The sequence below is a fragment of the Phalaenopsis equestris genome, unplaced genomic scaffold, assembly GCF_001263595.1.
Source record: "Phalaenopsis equestris unplaced genomic scaffold, ASM126359v1 Scaffold000276, whole genome shotgun sequence".
NCBI lineage: Eukaryota > Viridiplantae > Streptophyta > Magnoliopsida > Asparagales > Orchidaceae > Phalaenopsis > Phalaenopsis equestris.
The window spans coordinates 1951963-1978977 of record NW_018164718.1 but is presented as its reverse complement, the minus strand read 5'-3'; the positions used below and the strand labels follow the sequence as shown (position 1 = coordinate 1978977).

Below are 27015 nucleotides of genomic sequence, written 5' to 3'. Positions count from 1 at the left end.
GAGAGAGCTACACAGCATGAAGGCAGACCAGATAATGATTAAAACAAGAAAGTAACAGAGAGCTTTATATATGCATACAACATATAGAGTATATTTGCCAAGTATTCATTTCAACAACATTGCAATATAAATGAAAACAGCTGAGTTTAATTAGCACAGCCGTGACATATGTCAAACCAGTTGCACTACCCATTGCAGTTATTAGAGGGAAAAAAGAAGAAAACGGTGGGAAACCCATAATCTTTTGGTATACCTTGATTTGGATGTTGGAGATAACTTATTCAAGTAAGGCTGAGTGGGTAGAGACAATATGAACAGAAGAAACCATCAAAGATTTGATCCGGTAGGAGAACAGGATGGTCCGGAGACTCGTAAGAATTAGGCTGTCTGAATAAGAATACACATCCTAAGCTTAATACATCGCTTCCGACAAGAACATTAAACATGTTGCAACTTCATCATATATACTTTTCCAAGTCCAAAAAATGGTTTGAAACAGTTTTTCTCAACTTGAACTAGTCATTTCGAGATGCTACTTGTAGAAGCAGGCATTTGAGAAGAGGATTTCATAAGGGCATGGGGTAAAAATCGGCCCTTCGCCAATAATGGACCAACAGAACCAGCTTGGAAGTCATCAGATGATGTTTGAGTCAGAAAAGGATCCTTGCCATGAAGGAATTCTGGCCTTAGCTCTGTCGAAGAGGATGATGGAGCTAAAGTTGGCAGGGACATTCCAATGGGATACGGAGCAACTGGCATGTCTACTAAAGAAGATGCAGAAGGACTGTAACTCAATGTCCCCATTGAATGATCAAACTTGCATGTTGGTCCAAACTTGCACACACCATGTTGAGCATAGTAAGCACAAAGCTGAGCTCCCTATAAACAAAATATGAATAGTTATGAATCCATTTTAAAAAGTTATTAGGTCTACTTTGAAGTATCATAACAAGTAAATCTAGTTTCTTGAGAACGACGTCGCTAAAACATGTCACATAATACATAAGAGTGTATACGCCCATACAAATAACTGCAGAAATTCAGGATTTCCAGCTGGAAAAACTGAAGCTTATTCAAGCAATTCTTGGTATTTCAATGGTGCGACAGTCAAGACTCAAGTATTTTTCAGTCTTGTTGAAAAAAAAAAGAAAAAAGAGAAGAAAAGAAATTGTGAAAGCACTGGAAAAATATCTCAAGCACTGGAAAAATATCTCCAACTCCAACAAAAAAAAAAAGCCCTGGGGAAAATGAAGAGAAATAGAGAAGATGGAAATTAAGAAATACATGCTCAGATGAATTAAGTTATTACGTCATGAACTTGGAGCACAGGATTTAAATATATATTAATATGTGTGTCTGAGTGCAAGTATAAATGCGAGCTGGGAATCAAATCACAAATAAATTAGACGATAGCAAAACTGGAATCTTTAGACAACTAAACTGAACATGACCAGAGCTAGCATCTCGCACGTTGGAGAAGCCTAGGCCACCAAAGGCATCTATCCTTTAATCGATATACTTCTCTTCCTCTCCCTCTCTACTTACTATTTTATTCCTAGATAATGTTTCTGGAATCTTCCTGACATTTAGATCAGAAATATCAGGATTTAATCTCTGTCCTATATTCTTCTTCTAAACCAAGCTATCTTTGTAATTGGTGAAAGTCTTAACTGCGCTCTAGATATAGGAATTCCAAATGATACAGAACTCCTTAGGAGTCTGCTCCACTGTGACATTGTCATCTTAATTGCCAACTAGAACCTTTTACTTCATTGCCTTATTCTCTTTATATATCTCTCTTGATCTTGAGAGAGAGAGAGAGAGAGAGTTTGTGAAAAGAAAAGGAAATTTCCATGAAAAAAAAGAGAAATATCAAATTTTAAGAGAGAAGAATGAGGAAACTTCTTGAGCAATAAATTCATTACTTATATCTTATTCTCTTTGGATAGCTAACAAATTGTTTTCTCTGAAGAATAATTGGTGATTCCGAAATCATAACAAAAGTAACATCAAAAACAGAAGAGAACCAAAAATAAGTCAACTTCTTGATCAATAAATGTATTATTTATTTATCACTCTATGGAGAAGTTTTAAATGTATTAACTATAAAGTTAGAATAAGAAAATGCAAGCGAATAAAGAATATACTTGAGAAAGAAACTTCAATTACTATGATAATAAGAAATCAATCAGTAAGTTTTAGAGGGTACAAAGGGTAAGATATAGAAGGATCTAGGGTGTCGTTTCTGACTTGCAAAATCACCTTAGGCCACTCGGATCATAGACATGATTGAAAATTAGACTGTCCTGTAACACATTTCACTTAGACTGTCCTGTAGCACATTCCAATTTCATGTTTGCTGTCCATTGTGTATATCAAGCCAGTAATGTAATGTATCAATTCAATCAGTTAATAAACACAACCTACTGATATTCAGCACCAACTCATGAACTAGCCAATTTCAAGTATTGTAACTAACAGAAAATGCGAGAAATTATTCTGCAGAGGCCATCATATACTTCAGAGCTTGTTAACCAACTTAATGCTGAGTTCATTGCCTCATTGGTGAATCCCTTCCTCTAAAGTGACAGCAAATTCTCTTCCGTTAAAAACAGCTTTATTTTTTACACACAATTTCTCATATTACCAAAACGCCAAAAACATGTTCCTTCCTCATTTAAACCATCACAATGTGCCACTTTTAATAAATGAACATCAAAACATATTTTTCATTAAGAAAATTGCTAATTATCGCCATATAAATCATTCTAAATTAATTAATAAAAAAAATTTTAATTAAATTCTTAGCTGCATACTCATTAAATTTAAATTAATAATCAGTTGGGAAATATAGTTTTTTAAATAATAAAATTGACATTATTTTTAATTACTAACGATGTCCATATTGGTGATTTATCCAAACAATATTACTACAATAATAGTTTTTTTACTGAATAGGTTCATCCATCATAGCACTTCACAAAGCATATTCAACAACTATTTTATCAAATACTAACTTTTATCCTTTACTTAGTAGACATAACACAATACAAAATAGCACAGTGCGACACAGCTTTGTCAGAAGGTGCTTTTATCAAAGCTCTTCAAGTGCTTAAGAACCATTGAAATTACCATAATCATGAAACATTACTTGTACACCATTTTGCAAATACAGCTAACTTAATGATGCTAGGGCAAAGGATATCTCCAGGGTCATCACTATGAACGTATAGCACCAATCAAAGGGCAAGGACATGAATTTATTACAATTTATTTTCAAATAGTAATAAATATGGCAAGAGCATCAACATATTGACATTTCTTTTTCAACTGAAAAAATACAACAATAACAACAACAACAATGACAACTAGCTTTTATCCCACTCAGTGGGGTCGGCTACATGAATCCTTTTTCAACCAAAAAAAATAGAATAAAAAATACTTAACTATTTATGAATTGTGGAGCCTATATAAGATTACTCGTAGCATAACCCTCCAAGGAAGTGCCAGAAATTTACTAATAAAACTGACTCGCAACATATGCCATAACAAAAATAACTAAGAATCTAAGTGCAGCACATCTTATCCACATTTCAAACTAATAATCAAGAGAGGCTGAGTATGAAAAATGGGGAAACGTTTGGTGGTTTTAGTTGCTGGGAGTGATGCTTAGGATTCATCTAAACCACAACAACATAAAAGCATATAACACTTTTCCCTCAAGTCTCTCCAATTTATCTATGGAAACTCAGCATAAGAGATATAACGAAGAAGATCTTACAACAAACCAAATACTTTGGGGATAAAACTAACTTCCAATAACTCTGCAATGACTAAAATTATTTCTACAATAACAATCCAAAAAAACTAAATAGTGACAAATTTAGAAGATCAAATTAAACTATGTTGTTTAAGATGATCTAAGTCACTGATATTAGTGAGGATATAATGCTGCAAATACCTCCCATGAGGTGGTACTTGAAATGTACATGATGTAATAGTTTCTTATGAAGATAATTTGATATGTAGTGATATTAAAAGAGCAAAATAAGTTGCACAAACAATGATACATTAAAAAACAAGATAGATCTAATGAAACTAAAAAAGCTATGGTAAAATTGACATGAGCATCTCTCCATCATTACCATATCTCATGTACAAACCCTATTATGTGATAATAATTATCATTCTTTTTTTTATTTAACTATATTGCAACTACATCGGTTTCATGAGAGTAGCTAAGCTGAATGGCTGGCTACTTCTAAGAATTTTACTTTAAGTTGAAATAAAAAAAGGATACTAGACTCGATGTTTTTAATAGCACTAGGCTCCTTCACGGCGTAATGAATATCTGACCCCCAAGACACTAGACATGACCTTAGGTGCTTAGTTGAGCAATGTATGACACTAAAGAAGAAATTCAATTCACTCAATATCTGTATGCCAATTATTGGTTATATTATTAAAATATAAAATGACTATTATCATATTAAATGGTATTAGAGAAATATTAAATTTTAAATTTTTATTTACTTAATAGTTCCAAACATGGTTAAATAGATCATGTTAAATTATGTAACAAAAATAAATTTAAATAACTAATAGTCAAAGTGCTTTTAGATTGTAGTTTCCACTATTTAAAGTATCTAATCTTCATTGATATTATTCCAGTTCATCAAATATTAATGCGAGTGGGATTCCTATCGTCAATTTGCCCCTAAAGTTCTTTTCACAAAACAAAAGGCCAAAATTGAAATTTCCAGTGAGAATTTTTTTCCTGAAGCAATGACTGAAACACTGCCCTTTTAAAAAAAACAAGAGTTGGATAAGTTGGGTGAGCCTTTGAAATATCTATCAATGACCACTGCCAAAAGTCATGTTAAGAGGATATAAAGCTGATATGGACCATGACAAGATCAAGGGCAAGCATTGAAATTTAGGCAGTAGAGGTCTCGACATCGCTATATCGCTACGCATCAAGAATAGGGTGCAGAAGGTCACGATAAGAGACATGAGTTTTCTTGCTATGGGACAAAATAGGGAAGACGTCATAATGAGTGATAGAGTTTGTGGGTTACGCCAAGAGATGGGCACTACATCTATGAGCCGAGACATACGAAAGATCATGCCAGGAGAAAAGCACAACACACTAAGCCTACGTGCTACATTGGAAGACAAGTTGACAAAAGCAAAATGCAACAATCAAAATTTCTTGTTAATGAGAATGATTATTGAGATGGTCACAAATTGAAGAGAAAATCTAAAGGACAAAGAGATTGCCTTGTTATTGAGAATGAGAGCAACCGAGGGAGACAATGACAACACGAGCTAGCAAGAACAAGTTGGCTTTAATACCATGTAAATCAAATTGCTTGCTCTCATACACAATTTCCGCTTATTATATTGAAAAATACTTCATAATGCAAGGTATAATTTTGTCCCTTAATAAAAAAGTAATTATTTATTATATTCATAGAATTGTTTGATGCATCTTGTGTTTTATTTGGTTGATCATGTGACCAATGTTCAATTTACTATATCTGGTGTTCAATGAAATCAAGAGTTATTTGACACTCGAGTAATATGTACCAAGAAGTAAGAATTGAGAAGAAAATATACTCAATTAATGCTTGCATTCTCTTAAGAGTGAAATTTAATGCAATCTTTTTACTTGAATTCACATAATAATATAGTGAATTAATTAATGAGATTAGAACTCATATTATCTAAAGAGACTAAACAATAAGAAATCTCTTGATTTATAATCACTTCTAATTGAATACAACTTTGAAGTTATGTGTGATAAGTTGGTGAATCATAAATTCAGAACTATCACTTATTTTAAAACTCAAAACACATTTTATTAGTATTTGTTTGGTCAAAAATTTAGTATAAAATTAGTAAACAAAACTTTTAACCTTGATTGATCAAGAATTTGAAAATAAGATTAGTAATTAACTCATCAACTTTTCAATTGTGATTCTCATGAGAATGATATTCTACTCACTCATTCTCACTTTATATTACTTGTGCAAAATGTGTTTTTGGTGTATTTGCCGATGATAAAAGTAAATGTTTAATAACTTACTATTTATTAAATTATCCTATATTTAATTCAATTTATTAACTCTAGTATCTTTAAAATTCAAGTTAAGTGAATTGCACAATTATTTTGTTACGGTGCTTGTTATTTTAGTTGATTGTGATTATTCTTGTTATTAGTTCTCTTTTGGATTTGATTGTTATTTTTGTTGCTATCTTTAGAACTTTAATATCATTATTTAATATTTTTGGTTAATTTTAGTGTGTTGTATGCATAATGAATTTGACTTAGTCCTAGTTTAATATAGCTTAAAATAAAACTCTGCAAAAATAATAAAATTAGAAAAGAGAAATGAAATCAAAGTCAAAATCAAACAATGGCAAACCAACCTAATAAAATAGAGCAGTCTAGACCATTAAGAGACTATGCTAACCTTTTAGTAGACTGGATTCCTCAAGACATTAAAAGGCCAAGTTTTCTAAGCTAATAACTTTGAACATGTATCGACTATAATTCAAACGATATAAATTTTTTAATTTGGGGTTCATCAGTAGAGGATCCTGACTAATATATCATTAATATTTAAGAGAAGCACGTAACTTTTAAGTTCCTGTTGAGAAAAGATTTAGGCAGTTTATCAATTTTTTAAGAGACAACAAAAAAAATGTGGTTACCCCCTCCCCAGCGCTCAATCACTAGCCAAAGATATTCTCCCATCTATGATGGTCAAACTTAAGAATGCCATAAATTCATTTACACAATTGGGTAAGGAGTCAATTTATGAATTTTGGAATAAATTTGAAGAACTATAAATAAAGTGTCCTCATTATATCATGCATGAATAGTTGATCATTCAAATTTCTTATAATGGGATGGTGTTTTAGTTTTATAGTAAACGCTGTTGGTATTGGATCAATAATGTCTAAATAATTTGACAAGGCATACGCACTAATAAAAGAAATGATTATAAATAAAATTCAATGGTCTTCTGAGTAATTAAATTCTAGAAAGGCATCAACTAATATGAAATAGATATTTTGACTATTTTGACTTCACATGTAGCAACAACTAATATGAAATAGATATTTTGACTATTTTGACTATTTTGACTTCACATGTAGCAACTATTTTAAGAAAATTTGATAATTCAAGCTTGAATCAAGGTTATGGAACACCTAGAAGTTATGATGATTATAGAAGTGGATAGTCAGGTAAACTTTATTGTTAAAATAAGGAATCATTAAAATCATTAAACTCAATAAATAATATGCAAAATAATACATATTCAAGCTAAGTTGAAAAAATCACCATTATTTTAGTTGAAATAAATATAAAAAATAACATTTAGAATAATAATCAACCCAAAAGTATAGGAAATTAGAATAATCAATTTAATAACTTTTTCAGTACTACCAAGGTATCCACTGAGTTTCATTTCAAATAATCAATCTAAAAAAAAACTATCATGGGAAGATTTGGTGTTGCAGAAGGGTCTTCCGTTGCAAAGTTAAATTGTGGCTTTTAAAAACATTAAAACCCGTGCAGGATAATTAGCTAGTTCTTTGAATAATATAACACAAGAAAGATTGCCGAGCAACATTGAAGTAAACTTAAAATATATAGGGAACGAATAATGTAAGGATATTTAATTGAGTGGTAGGAATTAGAAGAGGTGTCTAGAATGGAGTAGGGAGTTGATAAAGAGATTGAATCTAAAAAGCAAAACAATGAAACACAAGAAAATTAAAAAAAAAGATGATATATTAAAAAATAAAATTGAGAGAGTACTACCTTCTTTTCCATAAAAACTACAAAAATATAATCTTTATAAACAACGCAGTTAGATTTTTTGAATTGTTCAAGAAGCTCACTATTAATACCCTATCTACCGAAAGCTGTGAACAAATGCTCAATTACATAAAATTCATGAAAGATTTATTAAGCAAAAAGAGAAAATTTTGAGATTTTGACATTGTGGTATTAATAGAAAAATATAATGCTATCATCCAAAAGAAATTTTTATGAAAATTATAACATTTAGGGTGTTGCAATATAGGAGATGGGTTCTTTGGAAATGTGCTATGTGTATAAAAGCTAACATAAATTTGGTGTCTTTATATATTTTAAAGAAGTTAGGATTAGAAAAAGTGCAACATACTACAATAATTGTTCAGTTAGTAGGCAATTCACTAACATATCCTAGGGGGTTATATAAAAAATGTTTTAGTAAATTTTAGTTCAAATTTTTTATAGACTTTATAATATTAAATAAGAAGGATGACAAAGAAATCTTAATTATTTTATGTAGACCATTGTTAGCAATGGGAAGGGCTATGATTGATTTACAGAAAAGAGAATTGGAAAAAGTTACATTATTGTATTTAGATCTTTGTTTTTCCCTAATGACTCTAGTGGAGAATATTTTAAGCTTGATTGGTGGATAAGTTTGTGCAAAATTGAAAGTATTAAGATTTAGATTTGGAATTAACAGTGTAAGAATTAATAGCTGAGGAGAAAGATAAAACTTAGAATGATTATAATCTATTTTTAGAAGCTACAACTAGAGTTTATAAGAAAAAATTTGAAACTGACTAGCAAGAAAATTGAAACCATCTATTGTAGAAGCACCTATGGTTCGGTTAAAAACGTAGCCTAAACATATTTGCTATGTCTTTTTAGCTAAATCGTCAGCTTTATCAATTAAAATTTCTTTAGATTTGGATGTATTAAAAAAAAAAGTTAATGAGAATTTTGATGATCATTAGGAAAATTTTTTGTTGAATAATTACATATATGAAAACAATAAACTCTTCATTATTCATGTATAAAATATCAATATAAGAAAATTATAAATCAAAAGCGTATTGCCAAAAAAACCATATGACAAAAGAGGTTGTGAAGAAAGAGATCTTAAAATGATTAGATGCTAGCATTATTTATCCTATTTTAGCCATATATATTATGTACCTAAGAAAGGAGGAGTAAGATTGTTCGTTAATAAAGAAAAAAAACTAATTTCTAGAATGACAGTAATAAGGTGGAGAATTTATATTCACTATGGGAAGTTGAATAAAGATCATTTCTCATTGTCCTTTATCAACCAAATATTAGATAGGCTAGTAGGCTATCAATTTTATCAATTTTTTAATGGGTATCAACGAATAATCAAAAACACATTAGGATCAAGAAAAGACTACGTTAATTAACCCTTACGAAACGTTTGCTTTTATAAGAATGTCTTTCGAACCTTATAATGCTCTTGCAACTTTTTGAAGATATATAATCTCAAACTTATTTTATTCAATTAAGCATAGCATTGAAGCTTTATGGATGATTTTTTTTTAATGTACTTCTTTTAATAGTTGACTCAAACATCTTTCTCTAATTTTCAAATGATGTGAAGAAATCAATTTTAGTTTTAAATTGGAAAAAATCTCAATATATGGTAACAAAAGGCATTTTATATATAATACATAATCTCTGTTGGGTCTTCGTTTTCACTCTGCTAGGGTTTCCGCTCATAGCGAACCCTAGCCGAAACGGACTTCTACTTTCTTTCACTCGTTTTGATCCTTTCTGTCTTCGTCAACGGCTCTGGCTGGCAGAGGAACTCGCGTCGTCGAGCCTGCTCATATGCTGCATCGTCGAGCCTGCGTTGCGTCGTCTGCTCGTTTGCTTCGAGCCTGCTCGTCATCTGCGGCTCGCGTCTGCGACACTTGGAGCTGCAGGTTCTCTCGAGTTGCTCGTCTGCTTCGTCAAGGCCGCTTGATTATTCCGCCACAGTTTTCTGCTCCACCTTCTGGACTGCACGTGTACCGTTTTGCTCGCGTACCGTTTCTTAAGCGACAGTCGGTTGATGCAGTGCTTGTGTGAAGCACCTAATGGCCTCAGGGTCTTCCTACATTGTTGTAGTCGTCGGTGATAACCCCGTCAAACTCTCCTATGTTACACTGGTTCACAAACGCAGCACCCATTTTCACCTCGCAAATAGTTTGGTATTCCAGCAGTTGTACCATGATTATGTTGCAGGAAATGGAGATTGCAATCTCATTAAAAAAAGTAGAGAAAAAGGCGGGCAAACCAGCAATTTTCTTCTCTGATGCTGAAATTTCAACTCGTGCAGGAAAATATAAATTTACACTAATTAAAAATTTTCAATTAGATTGCCCTAAGATGGAGATTATCAGGAAGGTTTTTGAAGATTTCAAACTAGTTGGGGATTGGCAGGTGGGTCATCTCGACGGAAGACATGTTATGATACAGTTGAGCATGGAAGAAGATTACACGAGGATCTTCTCAAAGAAATTCATCACAATCAAGAGCAAACATATGAAATTGCTTAAATGGACACCTAATTTTGATCCCAGTCAAGAACACTCAATTGTGTCTATCTGGTTCTTATTATATGAACTCAAGATTCAATTATTTGACCCACCTATCTTATATACAATTGGGACTATTCTTGGAAAACATTTGCAGGTAGACTTACCTACAGTTCATTTCTCAAGTCTCTCTATTACAAGAATTTTGATTGAAAGAGATATTACACTACCAGATGTAGAAGAAGTCTGGCTTGACTTTGCTCACAATGGTTGTTGGTGAAAAATCATTATGGAATAAAAACATTAATATTGCAGGCACGGCAAGTGTTTGGACACCCGCAGGAGAAATGTTTCAGATTGCACCCACAGTTAAGAACCAATAGTCAAAAGCAGGAACATGTTATTAGTGCACCCGATGTGCCTGAACGCGCTCCCAACAAACCTGATGACAGCCAACCTAGGGAGGGAATCACCACAAGACAGGAGTTGGTGTCTGCCTCTGGGATCCCTTATCCTGACCATACTACAACGGATAATGTTCGAACAAAAAATCAGAATAGCCCCACAGCTCCTATTCAGGAAGCATCAAGTGCAGATGTGATAATTCACACTTCAAATACACTAAAACATATCGTTGTGACAACGACTGCCTTTCCTTCTACTACGTTTCTAACATCTAATCAGACCGAAGATCACATGAGTCAGTCTTCAGATGAAGAAAGACAGTTTTACACTTCTCGGCGGAAGAAGAAGGTTGAGAGCACACTCCAACTTAGAAACTTAATGGATGATACTTTGGTTACTCCTGGCTACCTGTTTTTTGCATGTTTTAAATTTGTTTTACATTTTTATTGAGTGTATATGTATTGATTTTTTGAGGTATTACTGTATGGGTAGGGTGCCTCTTTTGGGCCCTCTCATACAACATTTATGTATTATTTCTATTTCAACAAAATCAACCCTTGGGCTTTTCATAAATCTATATATATATATATATATATAATACTAAATTTTATTTTGGGATGAACAATAATTGTGTAAGAAATATAACAATCAAATCACTAGAAGATGTTTTGTGATAGAGCATGTAAAAAATATTATTAGTCAATACCATGATTTCAAATATGGAGGCTACTTTAATACATTAAAAGACACTTTTAAGATTTTACAACATGATATATTTGGACGATATTTTGTGTATGATTTCAAGTATGGAGGCTACTTTGTGTAAATTTTAAGATTATTTGTTATAGGTTGCAGCACCGTATTAGTTGTACGTCTTACGCGCTAGTTGTGTTGCATTGTAGTGATGTATGATTGTAAGTATTTTTCCAATCCATGGTAAGTTGTAGTGCTTATCAGTCTCTGCTTTAAGACAGGTTTGGCAATTTTATTCTATTTTTATTTTTATTTTATTTTATACTTATGATATGTGATTATTTTTGTCATCCAGCAAAAAGGGAATGGTTGACTATAACTTTTAAGTCAACAACATACGAAACTAATTTTGTCTGTAGCTGCAACAACAATTTAAAAAATGCGTCAATTAATTAATGTTAATTATTAAGACTTAAAAAATTTTAGATGTTGGGTTAAGGTTCTAGGGTCAAAGTCGTGATGTCCATGATTCATTGGTTTGACTAAGTTTTTGGTGAAAACTTAATGATAACATTGTAAAACGAGGCTAAATTCGCCACTTCGATTTTTTTTGCTTATTGTTGAGATGATTGGTTGTAGCGCTTAGGCTATGAAGTTGTAGCACTCCAACCAATTTTTAACATTGTGCAATTGAGTATTAAGGCATTTTCTATTCGTAAGTCTAGGCATAAGCCTCACATTTAAAAATTGTGTAAAAAATATACATACTAGCATCACAATTTAAAACTTTCCCCCTTCTAATAATGCTTTGACATCTTATTCATATGAAAGATCAACCAACTAAAAGTAAATGTTTTGAATAAAATTCTTTGCTCTATAAAAGTTTCTTGCATGTAAAAAATATGTTTGTATGTGCTAATGAATATAAATAACTATTGTAGTAAATCCATAAATAGCAGTAAATCAGTGAATGAACCCTAGCACAAAGCCACAAACCAAATGTAAAATCTAAATGGAAGCATCGGTCGATGCAACAGGTGGTGGTGCCAAGAGCAACAAAACCAGGAAGCTAAAGATGCAATGATGTGGCGACAGTAGGTACAACAGCAAGCTACATCTGTAGTAGTAGGTCAAAGTCGAACAATCAAGTGGCTACGAAACCAGGAAGCTAAAGATGCAATGATGTGGCGACAGCAGGTACAACAGCAAGCTACATCTGTAGTAGCAGGTCAAAGTCGAACAATCAAGTGGCTACGACAGCGTTGACAGCAGCATCGACTAGTGCATTAGGTGGCAATCCGAGCATGAGGAGACGAGAGATGGGAGGTCAGTAGGAGACTAGAGGCATGGGTTCGAACAAAACAGACAATCGTTTAAAATACATAATATATGAGACAGACGCCTCAACTTTAATGAGGCAAAATACACCTTATTGAGCACCTTGCAAATAAAAAGGCGTGCACAATGCCTGAATCACACAAGGCATACACTTCAATTCGATTTTTTTTTGCAATTGCGCAGACAAACAATCGCTTAAAATACATAATATATGAGACGGACGCCTCAACTTTAATGAGGCAAAATACACCTTATTGAGCACCTCGCAAATAAAAAGGCGTGCGCAATGCGTGGATCACACAAGGCATACACTTCAATGCGGATTTTTTTGCAATTGCGCAAAGGCAGTCTTGAGATGTGCATTTATAATTGAGCAATTTTAAACACTCACTACAGCATTTGACTACCTAAGAGTTTAGCGTCATAACTCCATACTATATGGAGCCACAGTGCTACTGAAGTTTATATCAAGGTCACTTGAGATTATAATTTATTTTATTCAAAGCCTGAAGATATGATTGAGAGGAGTCCAAAGAGAACAAGAGTTCTTAAATAACAAAGGATTGTTACTTCTTTAGCAATCATGTAAATTTACCCAAGCTTTACATGAAGAGAGGATAGGAGGATCATTTGGATGAAATTAAAAAGAGTAGTGTTAACCATGCTAAATCCCTCTTAAGTCTCCTAACCATGAGTAGCATTTCATATGAGCATAAAACCATACTTCTATGCTAAATCTACTTTGTATCTCAAAAGGTTGAACTATACTTACAAGCACAAAAATGACCAAGGTGGGAAACAAGCTCACCCTAAAATATATTTTAATGCATTAAATAACTATAATATTGTTTAACAACATATTTAGTGCTGAAAAAATATCGTAATGCAAATGTGCATGTTTTTTGAATAATGCTAAAACTTCTCAAATTCAAAGAGGTTAATAATCAATCTCAATTTATTCTTCCTGAAAATTATTTATAGTGAATTTATGTCCATTGTCATATTTAACGCTCATATTTTAATCTTGCCCAAGTAAACTTAGCACAAAAAACACCAAGGCTCAAGAAAGTTTATCAGTTCACACTTAAAAGATACCAAAACAACTTTCTACAAAACACATAAAAAAGCTTTCTATAATGCCCATTCCCTTCCTGAAAGTTTAAAATGTGACTATTTATATTGCATCTCATAGTTACTAACATGACAAGTTAGATTAAAAAAATGAATTTAAGATGGTGAGATAGAGAGAAGAAGACCAAAGTTCTTGACAAGAAGAATGATATTCAAGTCATTCTCCTCCCAATATCCCATGGCTCTAGGTGAGAACTTAAAAAACTGGAATGTGAATATTCTAGTAAGTACTGTTAGAAAATGGTGCTTTGGTCATTTAACTAGTCCACTACAATATGCATTGAGGAAGAAACAAGAAGAAATAGAGTTTACTATATGATATATGTATTATTGGACACCAAAATCATGTCCACATTAAACGCGTGAAGAGATTATTTTGTGATTGAAATGTATTCCTTGGCCAAATGCAAATGTTCAGGTCAAACAGTGATCAATATAGCAATATAGAATCTAATAACTTTTTGAGCTTAAGAAGGATATTGACTTGTTGTGGAATGAGTAACCTATGGGAAAGATTAATGAGTTATCATACAACATAAACTAAGAAACTGAGTACTCTTCAATGCTCTCAGCATTGTGAAGTTTCCTGCGGATTCCTAATAGAGCATTGTGAAGATTCCTGTGGATTCCTAATTATCTTCTAGCTTTCATTATAGTGCTCTTTAATAACTAAACAACATGTAGGATGAAATAATTGGTTAATGTATCAGTTCAACATACAATATAGAATGACCAATACGGAATAACTAGATGGCAGAATGTAGATCTAAGGTTAGTAGATTGTGATCTAGGAAATAATTAACATCTATTAGTGTTATGAGTGCTATAACTATGAAAATCAACACATGTACTCAGTATTTAGAGGAGATCTACATTATTTGCTATTGTTGTATTTCCTCATTAATTGAGATATACCCTCTTATAATTTTTCTTTTGCCTCTTTCTAATCTTGCCTATATATAGAGGAACATATGCACATACTATGAGCACAACTCCAAAAGGATGTAGTGCTTCATACTTTTAGCTTATGATATGGTATCCAATTCATGCCTAGAATTTTCCTTATCTACTCCAGACACCTTATTGATAATGTCAAAACACTCATACTTCTGAACTTCATTAAATTGCCCTTATAGTTCCCTCTGATTGTGACTCATCCATGCTTTATCTACTTCTCCATCTATGAGATTCGCGTCTATATCTCAAATGCAAAGCTCTCTGAAGACTCCATTTTGTGCATGAAACTATCACAATCAATCACGTTTGATCATTTATCCCAACGATAGAAGCATAAATTGCCACATCAATGCTCTCCATCAAGACTCTTTGTTAACACTCTATATAAAAAACTCTTTTATGGATCTGAATCATGCCTTTTTGGAAGCCATTTGTGATACTCATAACATCATGTCAACCAAACTTTTAAATATTTCATATTTGACTACTCTTGTATGCAAACATATGTTCAAATTTTCTACTCGGCAGAAAAATTGCTAAAGAATAATTACAATAGCATGGCTTAATAAGATGAGATTAATAATCTCACGGATCTCTAAGGTGGCATAAGAAATATATACTGTAGTCCATGGATTGATGAGGTGACAATAATAATCCCACAACTCACTGCAGTGATCTAAAGTGAATAAGGAAGATGTAGGACCATTGAGTTTGGTAGAATGTAGAACCAAATAACGGAGGCAAACTTAAATGAGGTTGAATTGATAAAAGGAAAATAATGGAGATTGATTATTCCACAATCTCTCTAAAGTGAATGAATGGATGACATGACATCCATTTCAAGATGACAAGTCAATTTTTAAAATATTTTTTTCTAATAATCTTTCTCTGAGAACCTCTACAAGTTGGCATATATAACAATAAATAAAGTATAAATTTAACCACTAGCTACTTCAGCACATTTTGTTTGATCATGTTGCGCAGAATATTCTTACAATATGAGCACCATAGAAAATCTCTATTAACAATCTTTTATTGATTGTGGTTGTTTGTGCACTTTGAAATGTGAGAGTTTTGAAGCAAGCTATCTAATGCCAATAGCAATTGTCATTAGGGCCAAACCTTTAGAGATTATTGGCAATCAAAAATCCCATTTTCCTTTATCTCTTTTTTAGTTTGAATGATGATGACTAATTCATTTTGAAAAAGGTAAATGCTCATTTACAAAAAAAATTATAACCTTACAGCATCAAACTCAACATTTAATCCAGGGAGGCCTCTTTTCAACATTCCATTGGATAGATTGATAATGATCCATCTCTTACCAAAGGCCATATAGTAGATTAGAGTTAAGTGATGAATCATACTCCTTCCTTGGCAGACAAAATCCTATATTTTATCTCATTGATTTGAGCCGAGCATCATAGACTCTAAAATATATTTAATCTACCATATTCCAAAAATCCTAGTTTGAATGAAGGAGCATGCAGGAGTCAGTTTTTTCAGGAACCATGGGATTCCATAACCTGGGCATCACCATATTGTCATGTTCATCCCAAATATTAAATGTGAGATTGCCATTCTCATGTCGAATGCAAATTTAATAGCCAAATATATTTTTACTTTTGAATGATGATCACTACATTTTTAAAATCTGCTTTTCCTTTTTTATCTCTACTTTAGATTGAATGATGATGACTACTTCATTTTAAAAAAAGTAAATACTCATTTGCAAAAATTTATAACCTTACAGCATTAAACTCAACATTTAATCTAACAAGAAAGTTATAAATCAATCTTCTTCGGCAAACCTTATATGGGAGGCATCTTTTCAACATTCCATTTGGATATAATGATAATGATCCATCTCTTACCAAAAGCCATGTAGTAGATCAGAGTTTTAAGTGACGAATCCTACTCCTTCCTTTGTGGCCAAAATCATAGTTTTTTATCTCATTGATTTGGGCTGCATCATAGACTAAAATATGTTTGATCTACCATATCCCAAAATTCCTAGGTTGAATGAAAGAACATGCAGGTGTCAGTTTTTCAGGAACCATGGAATTCCATAACATAGGCATAACCAATGTTCATCCCAAATATTAAACATGAGATTGCCATTCTGAAGTCAAATGCCAATTTAATAGCCAAACATTTCTTTAATTTCTGAAAAAGTGCAAACAAATAATGATCATATGAAGTAATTAATTCCACTCAAACAATATATTAATGGATAAATGTAAATTCTCTTATTAGATTTGGATTGTTGGTCACAGTTTCAAACGAACGTAAGATAAGAAAAATAAGTATTTTTGTGACCTATGGGGAAAAAATGTGCAATCGGTTGCCAACATAAAAAAGAGTAAAGAAAAGGTTGCAGCAAAGAAAGCTACAAATGAGAAAAATTGGTGGAATAAAACAAAACTGGAAACAATAAAGGCTTACAAGTTCTACGCAACAAAGCAATGAAGGATGCTGCAGAATTGGTGGAATGAAACAAAACAGGAAACAATAATGGCTTACAAGTTCTACGCAACAAAGCAAGGATGCTGCTCAGAGAAATACTAAGAAAAAAACTAAAATTAGTGATACCGAGACAAGGATTGGCTGGGCGCTTCATTCTAAAATTTTTCTAGTATTTATACCATCCAAAGTGTACTTCTAATAAAAGACATAAAAAATAAACGAAGAATGATCCTAATAATCCACCGATAAATGAGTAGGTATGATAATTACGAAATAATTACATTAGTCCATGAAATTAATGAAGTGGCAAAAACAATCCAACAAATACTGAGGTATCATTGAAGTGAAAAAAGAATATGAAAGATTAAGTTCAATGGAACATTGCTGGATGCGGACTTAATGGCTGCAAAATTGATTTTTCTACATTATATTCAATAATTAAATGTACTACTTACAAATACCAATTGCACTAATTATTATTATTATTATTATTATTATTATTATTATTATTATTATTATATCTCCTCATTGTTGAGAATATGCTATTTTATTTTTATTCTCCTTGGCTAAGGTTCAACCGTATGTGAAGGAAAATGTTGATAGTTTCACACAAAAACAACAAAAAGATGAGGAACTTCGTCAGAAAAATCAGAAATCAAATGAAATGACCAAATGGAAAAAGTGCTGCCTGAAACATTGCAATGATCATATTGATTAACAAAATATTGAAAAAGTAACCATGATAAGGGATGTTAGGATTGATCTCCAGATAAGGTTTACAAGAGCATCTAACATATAGTTAGCAAATGTTCATGTCAAAACCTGCACCTTAAGCAAACTTGTTTGGTACCACAACCTGCATCACTCACTAGTTTAACTGCCACTTAATTTTTCTGATGGCCATGTGTTCTATAACCAAAACCTTGAAGTGGAGACATTACTGGGAAAAGGAATGGCATTGTCACAATGCAATCCAAGTTGCCCTAAAGAAACTTGCAGCGGACATCTCAACTTCTGAAGTACTGACCTCAAGCAGATCATATGAAATCTATGTATGCCTTAGAGAAATTATGCTTGATTAATATCAGAAGACAACAGAGTTTCATTTTCAGAGCAATTACCTTGAGCATCAGGTCAGGCCAGATATCCTAAACTCTAAAAGGAATAAAAACCTATTAATGAACGGCAATGACGAAATGCATCTGTTAATAACACGATCCTTGAGTAAAAAATGTTGCTAACATAAATTGCATTTCAAATTTTATATTTAATATAAAAAAACTATCCATGTATATTATTCGATTATAAAAGTACTAGACTATAAAAGTGATCTTTGATAAATGAAAGAATGAGACAATGGATGAGAATGAATGTTCTAGAATTAAAAATAGGTGCTTAAATGAATAAGTGCAATTGAAATATTATGTGATGGTAGGATATCATGCAAACATAAATGTAAATTTTATAACTTAGTAGGTTGGTGATGTTGTTACAGATCCAAATGTTAGGTGGGAAAAAAAATCGATGATATCAAAATGATAAAATAGTTGTATGGCAAAACACAAAAGCATAACAAAATGATTATACAAAAAAAATGAGGCCGATGAAGAAAAAGATAATTAAATGTACATTCATTTGCATTTTACCATTTTTTTTTCTACTGGCAACTTAAAAAATTTCCCACATACCACTTTTTTCTAAAACCTAAATTTCTTCAATTACAACTTTCAGCCACTCAAGTTTAAGAGCATCCTAAATTTCTTAATGAGGCTTCAAGAGATTGAATGCAGAACAATAAAAATTATTCATTATCTATAAATTTGATAAGAGAAAGATGATCCAATAAGTTCCAAACTAAAAATTCTTATTTTTGAATTTCCTCTGCAAAAGTTGAGTTTGGAATAATAAAGTTTGTGATCAAGGAAATTTATGACCATTGAATTGAAAATATTTATATTAACATGAGAATAGTATTTATGCACTTTCTAATTTGAAGAGTAACTAAATAAAAATATGTTGTGGAAGAAAATTGAAAACCTAAATATTCTTCTTCGAAAACAGAAGGATTTCAATCTTAAAAAGATAAATGAGAATGATTTGAATAAGAGCTTAAATTTGGAAGAATAAAAGTTATGATTTTAGACTGATAAAATGAAAGTAGAAGGGCTTGAATAATGTTTTAGATATTATGTACACTGACGAAAAACTTTTTGACCACTGGCTTCTTTATAGTGGTACAAAAATTAGTTTATAACACTTGTGAAAGAAAGACAACTAGCCTTGACAAACTCCATACTAAACTACCCATTGACCTCATAGATAATAGAGCCTTAATTTCTAGGATAGCATCATGAAAATTAAAAAAGAGAGAGAAAGAGAGATAAAGAGAGAAGAGAGTAGAAAATGATAAATAATGATTGAATTTATCTTTTTATTTCATGTTTAAAAAATGAAAAATATACATAAATAGGTAGAGAAAAAATTATCAATAAAGAAATAAATCCGAAAATCAAATTTTAATTATGAAATCTAGAATTAGAAACACAACAAATATGAAATGTAACAATTCATGGACTTCTAGATTGCTACCAATGGAGAAACGTTTATCCATGGATTGTTGGATTGCATTAGATGGAAACGGACTGCTTGGAGCTAAAGAAGGAAAGACCCAAAAATTTAAAGTTTTTTCAACGAGTTAGGACATGGCTGATGATGATAATTATTAATTATTGGTTTCATTGCCATTGAGTGAAACACTATTTGAAAATGCTACTATGTCCTTTCTAAGACCTCACTTAAATTTAGATGAATCCTCTACAACTTCCCTCCTTTCAAATAAATCACTAGTAAAGTAATAATCCAAAGCATCAAGGTTATTTATGTAGTACTAAGACACACACTTCTGCATATGATGTGATGCATCTATCCATTACTCCAAACAAAAATCAAAGCATGGCATAATTCACACATAAAACATAAATAAGCCTTCATAATGAGCAACTACCACAAGAGTTTTATATTAATAATCTTCCATGGTTATAAGTTCCTTAATAAAATCAATCTCGATGAAATCCATTAAGCATGTTAAACATTAGATGTTAACCTAATTTATAGCATGAATCGCCCAATACATGATCCTTGGAGAAGGCTTACGTTACAAATCATATTACAACTATTCAGGCCAAGCACTCCAAAACAATAGGTTCAAAGTTCAAAAAACACTTTATGTCAAAAGGACAGAAAACTTCAATCATGAGAAGCTCTTAGATAGCTTAGTCATGTCCAAATGAAACCAAGAAGGCCTAAAGTAGAAAGACCTGCCTTACACGTTCAAAAGTGGTAAAGTACATGGAAGGAAGGAATGAAATAGTATTTAAGACAATAAAACAGTAACTTATTGGTACGAAGGCATTTAAACAAACTGCATTGTTATCAAGAAAAAAAAAGGAAAAAAAAAACATACAGTAGCTTCTATGCTTGCTCTGGAAACTATAGCTTTTAGGTGTGCCATGCCAGCACAAAATGTGGTTTAAAAAAAAAAATACAAGGTTTCAATTTACACAAAGGAATTCAAAGAGCATGCAAATCATTAAATCTATTTACTAAGCAAAAACATCCTATTTTTTATACTAAAAAATAATAGAATTGTTAAGTTTTGAAAGGTGCAAATGAATTTCATGAGTTCCCGAACATAAAAATCGTGTTGTCGATATAGAATACAGAGAAATGTTAAGAGAAAAAAAAGAGAAAAGATAATATGTATCAAGAAACACATACCCTATTAAAGCTCATTAACGATAAATCTCGATGCATTTACATAAGTAAATCAGTTGGAATTTACATTATGAGGATAGGAAAAGGCTGACACTTGTAGAAGAATTATACCGGACGGAGAGGAAGACCTATAGGACTGAGAATGCAATTTGTTTTTGGTATATTCCAATCTGGTGGATGATGGTATTTACAGGTAGCACCAAATTTACAATCGCCAGTCCTCATGTAAAACTGACACTCGGGTTGCCCAGGCCTCTCTGGGAAAGGATGATCTTTCTGACTACTGCTTGAAGGCCCAATAGTGGAAGACACTGGTGAATAAGGACCAGGGTAAGCTGGTGCTGAGGGAGACAACTGACTTGCCGGCCCATAAGAGGGTCCTGCTTGAACAGACTGTTGTGCAGTAGGAGAAACAGTTTGGGCTAAAGGTGGCTGCTTCACGTTAGACGACACAAAAGGAATGAACAATTTGTTAAGTGGTCAGTTCCTCATGTTGCTTATAAAAATAAAAGAGAAAAATTGAATTCAAACCAACCAAATAAGGACTCCAACCCGGCACTGGAACGACACCAGGAGAGAGCACCATGGGTCCGTATGAACCTTGCATGTAGGCCCCCGTCAAAGCTGACCTCCCAATTTGCCAACCTCCCACTTGAGGATATTGTTGGGCTGAAGGGGCTGAAGGGGCTGAAGGGGGCTGCACCGTGGGATAAAATATTGGTGCAGAGGTGGGCAGAGAGGAACCAGAAGGTTGAGGATGATGAAATTTACAAGTTGAACCAAATTTGCACTGTCCTGTCTTCATGTAGTACGAACATTCTTTCTCGCCCTACATCTCAAACCATTGCCAAATTTCCAAAAAAAAAAAACATAAAAAAGCAATGCTATCAACCTGATCATAAAACTTAAACATCATATAAGAATTAAAAAAAAAACTGAGACCCTACTGGACGGAGCGGATATCCATAGTAATTTAAAGAAACCGACTGCACGGGTCCTCCTCCTTGTGGGTGGTGGTATTTGCACGAGGAACCAAATTTGCAAGTCCCAGTTTTCATGTAGTACTGCAGAATACAAATATTACATCAACACAGAAGAAAACATATTGACAGCCCCGGCTTAAAAAGGCATCGGCATGTACAACCAACTAAACGTCCACCCCTTCCCACAACCATAGTTTAGCATCGAGAACACCCGCCAGAAACTTTATGGAAAGATACAATCAAGTGCCGAAGCAGACTGCCATACCTGGCAGACAGGCTGCCCCACACGCTCTGGATACTCTCTAGCTCCAGGCCAAAACACTTCACCTCCCTGCCAAAATGAAACACATTGGCAGAATTCAACATAATTAACACAACTTCAGCTCAAAATACGAGCATTCCACTTCAGAGCATTTTAACACAAAACTAAGTTAAATTTTCAATAAATTTAAGGTCAAAAGAAAAAAGAGCGTTATCTGATAGCATCCAAATTAACCCCAACTGCAGGGAAAGGGTAGCCCGAGCAAAGTCCAGGTTCCTCACCACAACTCCGCGATCACGGGGGTGATTGTATCGACACCTCTCTCGGTACCCGCAAGCTCCAGTCCGCATAAAGTAAGCACAGTCTGGCTCACCCGGTCTCTCCGGGTAAAGAAAATCTCCGCCAGCGCTGGCACTGCTGCCACCAAGCCCCAGCCGCCACATAGACTCTACCACAATGCAAAATCCCAGAAACAATCAGAAAGAATTATCCCACATCGAAAACATCATTCCGATCAAATTCCAATCTCTAAACCCTATAAGCCCCCCCCAAAATCCCAGCCGCGAAAAAAAAAGACAAAAAACAACCGTAAAAGCGGGGAAACCAAGACAGCTTGAAGCCCAGCACAGTGATGGGGTTTACCTTGGAGTCCAGTGTCAGGATCCGGGCGGCGGCCCTCCCCGGCAGGGCTCCGTCCATAGGGCTCCATGACTTAAGAAAACCGTCGTAGAAAGCGACGGCAACCGCAAAAGCTCGTAGGAGGTTCGAGCAGTCCCGATCGTGAGCCTATGCAGCAATGGAGTGATGAGAATCACACAAGGAAGAGGGGGTCGCTATTTTTCGCTTCCCCTCTATCTTCCCCTCGCTCCTGAGTTGCTTCCCTTTCCCACGTTTTCAAAGATCGGGATTTCCTTTTTTTCATTCGCTTCCGTCCGTTGGTTTATATACTCTCCATGGACAAGGAAAAATGCAAATGGTCGTCACTGCGCTGCGCTTAATCAGAATATTTAGGAGCGGGTTTTCCTGAAGCCAAACAACTGCCCCCGAGCATTCGTAGAAACAACGAGATTGCCACAAAGGCGTGAAGTTCGCACGTGCCGGAGGTCGTGGCTGCTCGATGCGACACGTGGCAATAGTTCATTCGGTATTGAGGAATCGTACGGCTTCTATCGGAAGACCTCCGCTCCCGCAGCCTAGCGGAAGATTGTCGGCAACGGTGCAGCTTCCCGCATATTGGGTCCAAATCTGGGTCGCCTGACTGTCATTTAGCAAGTCAATTTAACGACATAATTAATTGAATTAAAATAATTTGAATAAGAATAGATTTTAATGTAATTTCTAAATTTTGAAGTATATAAACATTCATCTAAAAAATTGTTATAGTCAACTTTATTTTCTATATACTTAAACAACATAGTGATAGTGATCGAAACTCTAAATCCTATTTTTTGAAGTTAACAATAATATTCAAACTCGCTATTGTGCTTAAGTTTGTCGAAAGCGTCTATTCCATCATATCAAACCGAAGGCCGACTAGAAAAAAATTGTCCCGACTTAATAGTGCGGCTCGGCCCAAGCAAAAAAAAAAACAATTTGCTTGACTGGCATTTCAATATCACACCTCAATGTGTCAAGATAAAAGTGGTACAAAAAATTTACTTAAACTTGTCTTTTGTGTAGTATTTAATATTTAGTATTTAGTTACATATATGATACATTCATTTTAGAGCAGGATTAAATTTTTTAACCTCAAAAGCCTAAAATATTTCTTAGATTTTGATAGTCACATTTTACCCAGGGTGTTATCATTCTCTCACTGGGTCAACTATGTTGAAGAAGCAAGTCAATCATTGTTGTCGACTGGTCTTCTGGTTGGGGGCGGTTGGTCGATCAGCCCTTCTGGTAGGACTACTAAGGGGATTCATAGAGATAGTTGGAGAGATGGATCCATCCAGCTAATGTTGGTAGATCGAATGAGTTGAGTCAGTCATCAGTCATCGATTCTCGTTGAGGGAATTCTTGACGGTTGAATAGACCTGTATCTTTGAGCAGTGGATACTTTTTGGATGTGTTCGTTCAAATGAATACAGGCTAGCGTGAGCCAAACGACTTTCATGGGGCTTTTTGGTGGGTCCAGCATTTCAATGTCATTTTTTTTCATCATATTGTCTTGAGATTCATGTTGACATATTTTTTGTGTACATACATAAAAATTATGACATATATATAAGTTATGTAAAATAAATATTAAGAATAATACAAACGAGAAAATTTAAAAAAATTAATAACATTAGCTTTAAGAAAATAAAATATTAATTGATAATTGTTTACCTTATGACATTGAAAAAGTAAATATATATTATCTTATTCTATAGATTTAATTCGTTTTAATTATTCATCAAAAGAAATAAAATTATTACTAACTTCTTTGGCACCAAATCCTCATATATTTACATTTCTAACACCTAAATTTAGATTTTTACATTTATGATGTTGTCGAATCCAAATATGTTTTGTGGATCACACCCTAGGAATACAGCGTAGGACGGACGAGTAAAAAAAGGGAGGGAGAAAGAGGAAGATTGAGAGACAGTATGCACAGTAACACAAGTTTTTATAGAGTAAATTCAGTATTTCTTTTATTGAATAAATGAACCCCTATTTATAGATTTGAGGGGTATATAGAGTAAAATTACATATTTGTCCCAAATTTAATAGGCATGTTACAAGTTATTATGACACATTTTTCACATTTGTAATCGACTCTGCTACCCTTTCATATTCATAAATTGACATTAACACCACTTCGTATTTGAAACTGCATGAAGAATAGAAAAAAGTTTTCTTCTGAGGCAGTAAATGAGGCAACCATGATAAAGGCTTTCGGGATTTTGACTAGAAAATTTGACCCTCCTAGGGATGCAAGGGAAGAAAGGAAGCTAAAGAGTAGCTGATCTGTAGTGAAGAAGAAACTGAGGGATGAGGGTCAACTGACAATAATAAAGAGCCCTGAGGGAGAATAACGACTGTTAATATCAAAAGGCTGAAGAGAGAAGTCCGTCTGATCAACAAAAAGAGATCATAAGGAGGTACTCAGTCGAAGGGAGTGAAGCAAGTCAAACAGGTGGTCCATAAAAAAAAGGTTTTGAGGGATTGAAGGAAGATGTTTAGTTGTCTGACTCAATGTTGTTTTGTTGTGATATGGGGAGTAAGGCGGACATGCATGCTATTGGTGCAACAGTCTTTGTCCCGACGCCGGTTTGTGAATTGCCAGTTCAACAATTGTTCCGAGTGGTCTCAAGGTGAATAGTGCAAATAACAATTTGATAACTTCATTTTGGGTAACTCATTAGATTGAAGAATAAAAAAGATGTCAACAATAATTTGGAGAAGATATATAGCTTAACTAGATATATGTAACAAATAAGGCAAAGTAGATATATCTTAACCAGCTAAGCCATCCTTATGAAAAAGGTTCTTACACATCTGGTAGAAATGGATTTTATGAAATTGTTGGTGGCGGTGGACATGTTTTTGAGTGGTTACTACAGAGCAATCGAATAACTTGGCATCAAGCTTAAACACTAGCTTTAGCGAAATGGACATAAAATGATTTAACTAAAAAAATCTAGCTATATGAGTGGAAGAATAAAAAATTCTCATATACTTGTATTATCATATTACACTCATTTCTTATAAACAAAAGTTCTAAGAAAAAAAGCATTTGGTTTTAGGAATTATAAAAGGGATTGCAAGTATAAGTTTAAATGTAGAAGAAGGCATGCTCAAACATCAAAACAGAACATTAGTATATGTAAATGTACATAAGCAAATGCTTATAATCATACAAATTTTCATTGAAGTTTTAACATCCAAACATAATATTAATGACACAATAGCATACATCCTACAAATATATTGTTATTCAAAATATATCGAGTACTTATTAAAGTGATAACTTAAGTTTAGATATGAATAGAAAATATTAATTACATAATAGTGTTCTTACTACAGCATAAAAGCCACCATAATTTTAGTTAGCTTGAGCTCAAACTTGATCAAATAAAAAAGCTTCACAATAATGTAATCAAAAGCTGATCTACTTAGGTGATCCATCTCAAGTGTTGTATAATCAACTCTATCCATGTCTTAGAAATATTTACAATCATTTCCCATTATATTTCAATGGCATTTTAGAAATTTCTTCCAAGATAGTCACTTCTATAACAAATGAAAATACTACATTGTAAGTTGCAGTAACAATATCTTGGATGGTTTCGCTTGTTCATTAGCTTTGGAGAGTGATTGAAACTCATTTTAGACAATGTAAGTCTAAGATTTTAACATAACCAACAAAACTACATGTATATCATAAATAAGTACGAGAAAAAAATAATTAAAGTTTATATTTACGATTAACAGAGAAATAACATTAAGGAAACTGAAGCGATAAGAATCAAAACAATAGAAATAACATGAATGATTATCTATTATTTGTTAAAAATATGAGGTATATGGATTGCTTGAATATTCTTTATTGACTATTAAATACATTAATAGAACATGACATGTTCATTGTCCAGTGGATTATTATACAACCTCTTAATTTTAAGCTTTCAATTTACACATTTCACTGTTAAC

The 27015-nt window shown here is 33.2% G+C and overlaps 1 protein-coding gene across 1 annotated transcript; it reads right to left on the bottom strand.

Moving 5' to 3' along the window:
- Nucleotides 1–35: 35 nt before the first annotated feature.
- On the bottom strand, nt 36–23330 carry LOC110024837 (zinc finger CCCH domain-containing protein 6). The gene is made up of 7 exons (XM_020725009.1): nt 23017–23330; nt 22656–22822; nt 22378–22443; nt 22077–22193; nt 21665–21958; nt 21241–21561; nt 36–879 (listed from the first exon to the last, which is right to left on the bottom strand). Exons 1-7 carry the CDS (start codon nt 23081–23083, stop codon nt 520–522), a joined length of 1392 nt encoding a protein of 463 aa, XP_020580668.1. The 5' UTR covers nt 23084–23330; the 3' UTR covers nt 36–519.
- Between the last annotated feature and the right edge of the window lie 3685 nt (nt 23331–27015).

Coding starts and splice junctions, on each gene's coding strand:
- LOC110024837 (XM_020725009.1), bottom strand. CDS start 23,083: ATGGAGCCCTATGGACGGAGCCCTGCCGGGGAGGGCCGCCGCCCGGAT. Junction 21,959..22,076: donor ATGGATATCCGCTCCGTCCA/GTAGGGTCTCAG, acceptor TTTGAGATGTAG/GGCGAGAAAGAATGTTCGTA. Junction 880..21,240: donor TAGGTCTTCCTCTCCGTCCG/GTATAATTCTTC, acceptor TTTTGTTTATAG/GGAGCTCAGCTTTGTGCTTA.